Below are 8,593 nucleotides of genomic sequence, written 5' to 3'. Positions count from 1 at the left end.
CTAAGATGCCAAACAAGCTTGCCAGAAGAGCCTGTTCTTTTCAATCTCATCCACCAACTCTTGACCTGAATCAAATGACACTGAGGATTCCTTGTGTTCTTCTTGCATCTCATCATCTTCACAATATGATGTTCCATAAACCTTATCTTTCTCCTCATCCTGTTTCTTCTCATCATCATCATCATCACCACAAGACTCATAACCATTGAGCTCAGCAGCATTACAAGTATCAGATACATCATAGCTGCAAGATAGAGCATCATCATCATCAACATCATCACCACCAACTCTGGCTATTTCACAAGCATATCCATCCATTTTGGGATCACAATCAACTTCAGAGTCACCAGTGGCTTCAAAATGAATGTAAGAAGAAAATTCCACAGGGTCCTTCCTGTCCATCAACCTGGTAACAAAATGAAGTTTCTTCTTCTTCTTTGTTTTCCCCTTGTTTATTGAGTTTGATGTGTTAGGATCCTACAACAACTAGAAGGGCATTCAAAGCACTCAAACGATAGTAAAATAAGAAGCAAAGTACGTGGGATCTATTGTTTGTGATGGTTTTCTGGAATGGTAGTGCATGCGGCATGCCCAAAAGCAATAGCCAATTAGGATTTCTGCTCACGCTCTTCTAGATGAAACGGTCGATCGACTATACACTGATGTAACGTAAATGGAGCCTTATCTATAGAAGCTGATTTATTATATATATCCTCATATTCTAGAAGGAGGTCTTATTTTGTTTTGTTCCTAGCGTCATAGTTCCATGGTTCACAAGTTAGATCTGTGGGTAATGTCTCGTATGAAATAATCAATTTTCGTACCGACACATAAAAGTGGGCCCATCAATTCTTTTACTTTTTTTTTTTTATTTTAAAAATAGTGGCCCCCACAATTGATTGTCTTTATGACATGACTTAAAAATTTTCCTACAACATAATACTTGTTTTTCTCTAGATCTATATAAGATTTTCTCCGAATCTCTTTCGAAAGTTATATTTACAAACTTTTTTTCTATGACTGATCGGTAATATATTATTGAGTAGAATATTATTGGTCAAACATAATGTAATTTATAAGTTTGTAAAAAAAAAAGTTGTCAATTGTTTTTAAGCCATAAATGAAATTGTCCTCTCTTTTTTCTGATTGATGGAGAATTATATATTCTGTTTGCAACAATTAACAAACATGAAATGATTTACTTTTACCGTTTAATTAAAAGTAAGTTATCCATACTAAAATTGTGAGGTTCAATGAGAGAAAATTTGTTACAGCCTAATTCTAGGAAATTAGCAAATTAAAAAATTGGTTTAAACATGTAACAATAAATTAGCGTTCGGTAAATGTATTAAAATGGGACAAAACATAATATACGAGTTCTAGTGTATATGTGGTTTATTTTAAAAATAGAAGAAAAAAAAAAAAAACAGCTTATAACCAAATAAAATGTTATATTTTTTGTGTTTGCAGTTCCGTGAATGATATTGTGGACGGAAAGCAAAAATTATGGGCTTGCAGGAAACGTAGGGCGGCCAACGTACAAAAAAATCTGGGGTCGCTTTTAAGTTTGAGCCTTTTGACTTATTCTCAGTATTTTCAGATCTCTTCATCGTTGACGCCTAGAATCAATTCAAATGAAAATGTGGTTAAATGCACGGGTTTTATAAGAGTTATGTTGTAGGAAAAATGATTGTGTAATGTTATAGAGATTCGTTTTACGTGCCTTAATTTTTTATTTATTTTTTTGTTTTAAAAAGTGTGGGCCCCACAAAATGTTGTGAGGGTAAGAAAGTTTGTTGTGTTATGTTAAACGATAAAATGAAAACCCTAAATATATTTGTAATTTGTACGTAAAATTTGTCAAGAAAATATCTCCTTTAGCTAGAGCAAACTTAGCGAGGTATGCACGTTGTGTCCCTCGTTTATAAGATATAAAGGTATCGTTGCGTATACATAATTTTTTGTGAATGACAGTGCAATTATATATATATTTTAAAATTGATGTGAAGTAAGATGAAATTTTTAAAAAAAATTAAAAACTTTAACTTTAACCGGTTAAAATATAAAATATAATTTTTGAAATTTTTTGAACGATGGGGGATAACACCCCTAACCAATGTTATTAAATCAGACTAGATTATTAACCTGGCTGGAATATTAAGTTTCTGGATCCAAGTTCAACTAGTGAGTCACATATTTATTCAGATAAGTACAAGCAAATCTAATCCACAAACATACTCAAATACCTATAAAAAAAGTATATCAATTTCAAATATTCTAATATGAAAAACAATAAAGCACCCATCATTTCTTCAACAAATATACAAATCAGGAGCTGTGTTCTCTGGTTGCAGCTGATACCTGGGACCCTGGATTAGCACCTTCTGATAGTCTCAGCGTTCCTGGAACTTTTTTCCCTTTATAGTTTTGCTTTGCTTTGTTTGGGCGTTGACCCTCTATGTACCAAAAAAAATATATATACAAACAAACATATAATACTTGTTTTGTCAAACATTTAACTTCTATCACAAGTATACAACATTAACTCTTTTTGCTATCAAGAGAAAATAAACAAATCAAAATGAATTTGGCAGTTTGAGAGAAAGTATTTGGCATTTTAGGAGGAGTAATGCACAAAAGTTTGCAATAAGCTCTGATTTTTTATTTTATTTTTGTTATTTTTTAAAAAGATGCATGACGTGCCGATCTTTTTATGAACTAACTGGGTCACAGGTTTTGTTAAAAGTCGGTCAAGTCAAACCAATTTTCACCAAGACAATTACATGACCGGTCTATTAATTGACTCAATCCGGTTAGACGATCGGTTACATCTTATTCACCTATGATATCCTCTTGAAATTAATCATGCATTTACCCATGATAACTTTTATGGGAGAAATGATTTTGCATGCCAATTTTCATTTTCAACGAAACTCTACACATGAATTAGTTTCTGCACAAGAGCCAGCCTAATCTGAATACAAAAGATAAAATATGTAAATTTGTCATAGAGAAATATAACAGACAATTATACAAGGTCTTCCAATTGTGTATTCTTTTGGTTTTAGAAATAAATCAGCGAAGTTTTAGTGGGTAGAATACATCATCGCCAATTGCGGCCCAGCCACATGCTTCCGAATAATGTTTTGGTGGACCCCATTCCAACACTTGAGATAAAAAATACATGAGACTAAATATGATTATAAAATAAAATTTGTATGTATATTTATGTATGTTTAAAATTATTTCACAAAAATAATACAAATATAAAACATATTATAGGTTAATATTGGTGACTGGAAAAAAATGTGCTTTTCGGTATTATTATTTAATTTTTTTTAAAAGAAATTAATTATAATGATAAGAGAATTTTTAACAATTCTTTGACTACAAAATAATGTAATATAAAGATGGAGTAAGGTAGTATTCGTTGTTTAAAAAAATGTACATTATTAGTGATAAAATCCCAATGGAAAAAGTTAGTGGCGGCTGTGGAGTGGTTGGAGCTTTAACCAGTTTTACCAGTTCGGAGTTGAGACCGCTGTTCGTATGTCGATGGCTAAGAAACCTGTCAAATACTCGGTGGTATGTTCCTCTCTGCCAACTATGTTGTTGTTTTTGTTAATTACCGTGTTACTTGATCTGAGTTAGATAAGCAGGTGGACGCGTTTGCTGAGTCAGCGTTCAAGGGGAATCCTGCAGCTGTGTGTTTCTTAGAGGAAGATAGGGACCATCACTGGTTGCAATCTGTTGCCGCCGAGTTCAATATCTCCGAAACCTGTTACTTAACTCGCATTGCTGAGTCTGATGACAACCTTAACTCGCTCCATGGAAACTCTAATCCCCGTTTTCATCTCAGATGGTTTACTCCTGTTACTGAGGTAAATTGAATGTATTCATGATTATTAATAGCTTCCATTTTCATATTGGATGAAATTCTTTGAGCTCCATGAGTTATTAAATGCCTTATTTAAACTATTAACATTAATAGGAACCTTATGCAGGTGAAACTTTGTGGCCATGCCACATTAGCTGCTGCACACACTCTATTTTCATCTGATTTGATGGATGCCAATATTATTGAGTTTGTGACACTATCTGGAGTATTAACTGCCAAAAAAATCCCGGCTATCAATATCACTGGTGCCTCAAACTTGCAAAATGGTAAAGATGAGGATGGATTTTATATTGAATTGGATTTTCCTGCTGACCCTATTACAGAGGTCAACTTTGATGAGACTTCACTAATTTCTGGGGCTTTGAACGGTGCTTCCATAATTGATATAAAGAAGTCACAAATTGGAGATGACTTACTTGTAATTCCTATATCTTCTCTCTTCCTTTTTCATTATTGTCTTGTGTTCACAAATTAAAGGTTAATTATTTCCTAGGAAAACAACATATCTATGCCATACTGGTGTCTGGTGATGACCATTTTTCGTTGTCATTTACTCCTACATATATGTTAATCTGGTTGATTATTTGAAAAAGGAACAGTATATATCTCGTGGTTCACTAATCTTACCTCAAAATAACATGTATGTGTTTTGAGCAATTTGTGTACATCAAACATTATGAGGCTTATCATTTCTCCTAGGTTGAAGTCACATCTGGAAAAATTGTAACAGAAGTACAGCCACAACTTGATGCAATAGTTAAATGTCCTGGAAGGGGGATAATTGTTTCAGGGATTGCTCCTCCTGGATCGGGATTTGACTTCTACAGTCGATTCTTCTGCCCGAAATTTGGAATCAATGAGGTTAGTGGCTAAGAATTATGACTGTAATGTTCCTCCAAAATATGATAACAAGTCCAATCTTCCATTTCAGTCCAATATATGGAAATAGAATGAATGAGATAATGTTAAATAGCGCGTATTTCCTTTCAGGATCCTGTTTGTGGGAGTGCACATTGTGCCTTAGCAACCTACTGGAGCAAGAAGCTGGGGAAGTGTGATTTCAATGCTTATCAGGTACTCTTCTATCACTCATTGTGAATGTCTTTGCCATTGTCGTACTAAATGTAGATTACATTTATGCAGGCATCACCAAGAGGGGGAGTTCTGAATATTCATCTTGATGAGAGGAACCAAAGAGTGCTTTTGCGTGGGAAGGCTGTTACGGTGATGGAAGGGTGTCTTCTGGTCTAGTCATGTTCCTACCGTTGCAGAATATGTTGTAATTGGAGTACTGAACTGTTATGATGCTTTATCAAAAAAAATAAAAATCTCAGCTTTCTGTATTTGATACATATAAACCTGGGTGTGCAGTCCGTATAATAGTCACATTTGTTGAGTTGAATAAATTGGTCTGGTTATCACTTTTGATAGCAGATCCTCTACCCCAAATCCCACCCAAAAAAAATAAAATACTTATTATTTTCAAATGGTAAGCAATTGTTAATTTAATTTACAGTTTATTGTTCATATGTATGTATTTTAGCATAATATCAATTTGTTAATTTTCTTATCAGCTGGTGAGATTTTTTATTTCCCTCAAAAGTTGAGAGGTTGAGCCAAATCCCTTCTCTTTTATGGTTGCATTATTGGACATTTATTTTGAAATACTGAAGGAGCATGCGGTTTGAGAGTCTCATTTAGTGATTAGATTCGATTATGAGTGGCAAAAGATTAGAGCATTCAATTTAACTACATCCATGCGAGGTTAATGTGTGTGTGGACTGTTTTGCAAAATTTTAAGAGATTCTGTGTAAGACATAAGTCTACAACAGATCATTCAAGGGAAATAGAAAGAAGAACATGTAAAGCTATATTTTTATATGCTTTGTAGGTGGATGCACAACTAGAAGAATTTCATTAGTGGTGAAAGTATGTACCTGCGGAGGAACAATGGGGTGATCCATTAGAGTATGTTGCAGGATACAATTGAGAATGCTGAGAGAATTCGGAGCTACTTGCAGATCTCTTAGGAGAATAGGATGTAGATTGTTAAATTTTGTGTAACTTATTTGTTGCTTTGGAACTTTTTGCACTCCTTATTTATTATAAAAAAAAGAAGAAGCATGCTTCTATATATGTCATAATGACATAAAATCAAGTATTTATGACATAAATAAATGGGGAGATAATTCATCCTCTACATATAAGAAGCACCTTATTCCCTTGTATCCTCAATGGTCTCCTGCATTCTATACTCTAATGGACCACCCCAAAATTCCTCCGCAGGTACATACTTTCACCACTTATGAACTTATTCTGATTGTGTATACGGTGACAAAGCTTCTAAAAAAAACAGCTTCACACATGTTTTTCTTTCTATTTACCTTGAATTATTCGGTTGCAGACTTATGCCTTTGAAGCAAACTGCCCCAAGTGTCAAAAGAAGGTGAAGAAATTGCTATCAAGACTGGATGGTAATGTTGTGATTTGTCCCCGTCTTAACTTCTATAAATATGAAAATGCTCAAGCTAATTTTCATAGGAACTTTGTTTATATGCAATTTTCTAGGTGTTTCCACCATCAAGGTTGAAGTAGATGAAGGAAGAGTGACAGTGAAGAGTACATTCAATTCTAATAGGCTTTCTTCGATCATTAGAGAAACCATTAAAGAACAGGGATATTCATGTGAAGCCCGGATACCACAACCAAATGACCAAGAGAATAATAGCCACATGCCAATTGCTGCTGGTATTGGTATTGGTCAGAATGTAACGAGCCCTAATCTTATAGTACGGGTTGGGCTAAGGGACAAGGAAGAAACTAGTACAGCCCACTAAGCTCTTTGACTATAAACTGGGCTGAGGATATTTTAATTCAATTAAGTCCTAATAGTAATGTTTGTAATTTCTGCCATTAAAGGCCCATTAGGTGCCATATTGTAATTTCTGCTGTTAAAGGCCCATTAGGTGCCATATCCTAGGGTGTAATTGATATAGTCACGTTGAAGCAATGAAGGAGGCATGTTAGAAGTAAAATACTCTCTCCCTTCTCTCTCTTCTTCTTCTCTTATCCCCTAAACCCTCTTTTGTTTTCCCTGGCTACACTGGTGCTTTTGTTGAGCTCTCATGGCTGAAAACACACACCTACGTGATATAACACAGCATGTTCGTGAACTCCAACAATCCCGTCAAGCAGTACAAGAGCAAATCTCTAATCTAGAGCTTGCTCAGGATCGCCGCTTCAGCGCAATGGAGCTGTCACAAAACCAAAGGATGGATGTTCAAGGCCAACGTATGGACACATTGCAACAACAATTGCAAGAGGTTCTTACTATCCTCCATTCTTCCCCATCCTTCACTGATCCAAATGATGGCGTGTTAGGCTCTGGTCCATCACGTTCATCATCTAACAACACTCAAGAGCATCATCGTCAACGTCAGATGAAGCTTGATTTCCCCAGATTTGCAGAGGGTGACCCTATTGACTAGCTATTTGTTGTAGAACGCTACTTTCGTTTCTACAATGTACCGAATCATGAACGTCTTCTGGTAACCTCCTTTAACCTAGATTCACCTGCATCTTCCTGGTTTCAATCCTTAGATCAGGACGGATCTCTTCCAGATTGGGCCTCTTTTACTACAGCCCTACACCGTCGCTTTGGCCCGATGGAATTTGAAGACCCATCAGTAGCGATTGCTAAGCTACAACAAACAGGAACCGTCACCGATTATTACGCAGCATTTGAAAAATTGTCTCGCAAGATTACAGGGTTATCGACCACTATCCGTAAGGGACTTTTCCTAGCCGGTTTAAAATCAGCAATCTGATGTTCAGTACTTGTTCACCGACCACAAGACGTACATGATGCCCTTGCATACACCAAAGTCTATGAAGAAAAGCTAGGAACCGAAAAACCATTCAAACCTTGGGCTTCTCGCCCAAACCCTACCACTCATGTGCCCCAACCGACTCAAAATATAACCTCACTCCACCTGTCAAACAGTCTCCAAACCTGTCATCGTTACCCATTCGCCGCTTATCACCAGCGGAAATGCAAGCTAGACGTGACAAAAATCTATGCTATAATTGTGATGAGCGGTTCACTGCAGGGCATCGATGTAAGGGGAGACCATCCCTTCTGTACTTAGAAGGATTTGAGGACGACATTGCTGAACTTCCACCTGAGGAGGATCCTCCTCCTGAAACGGAATTTATACCAGAAATCAGTTTGAATGCCCTCTTTGGACATAGAACCTTAAACTCATTTCGACTCACAGGAAAGATTAACGATACAGGTGTGCAGATATTAATTGACGGAGGTAGTACTCACAATTTTATAACACATAGAATGGCCTCATATCTTGAACCTTGTTATGCATGCCATCCCTCCCTTTAATGTACACGTTGGTAATGGTGATACTCTTACATGTTCAGCTATACCCTTAAATATTCAGTCCAATTCTTTTGTAGTTGATCTATTTGTTTTAGAACTTAAAGGTGCAGATGTTGTATTGGGCGTCCAATGGTTGGCTACACTTGGACCTATTATTACAGATTATGTTGCATTATCAATGGCATTTACACTGGCAGGGAATAAAATATTGTTGCATGGGAACCAGGACATTGGACCTACTCCTATTACATCAGCCCAATTACACAAAATGATTACCCAGGACTCTATCTCATCTTGTTTGA

At 36.0% G+C, this 8,593-nt stretch overlaps 2 protein-coding genes across 2 annotated transcripts; one reads left to right on the top strand and one right to left on the bottom strand.

Annotated features, from left to right (window-relative positions):
• Window positions 1–402, bottom strand: LOC133292265 (uncharacterized). Its single transcript, XM_061490660.1, has one exon. It carries the CDS (start codon window positions 400–402, stop codon window positions 1–3), a length of 402 nt encoding a protein of 133 aa, XP_061346644.1.
• A 3,050-nt stretch (window positions 403–3,452) lies between these two features.
• Window positions 3,453–6,910, top strand: LOC133292224 (uncharacterized). The gene is made up of 7 exons (XM_061490614.1): window positions 3,453–3,585; window positions 3,660–3,881; window positions 4,005–4,316; window positions 4,598–4,759; window positions 4,889–4,972; window positions 5,042–6,372; window positions 6,467–6,910. Exons 1-6 carry the CDS (start codon window positions 3,550–3,552, stop codon window positions 5,147–5,149), a joined length of 924 nt encoding a protein of 307 aa, XP_061346598.1. The 5' UTR covers window positions 3,453–3,549; the 3' UTR covers window positions 5,150–6,372; window positions 6,467–6,910.
• The last annotated feature ends 1,683 nt before the right edge of the window (window positions 6,911–8,593 follow it).

This window comes from Gastrolobium bilobum, unplaced genomic scaffold (genome assembly GCF_033153095.1).
Source record: "Gastrolobium bilobum isolate Gb01-03AN ecotype WA unplaced genomic scaffold, APGP_CSIRO_Gbil_v1 utg2182, whole genome shotgun sequence".
NCBI lineage: Eukaryota > Viridiplantae > Streptophyta > Magnoliopsida > Fabales > Fabaceae > Gastrolobium > Gastrolobium bilobum.
This window is presented reverse-complemented; position numbering and strand designations above follow the sequence as displayed.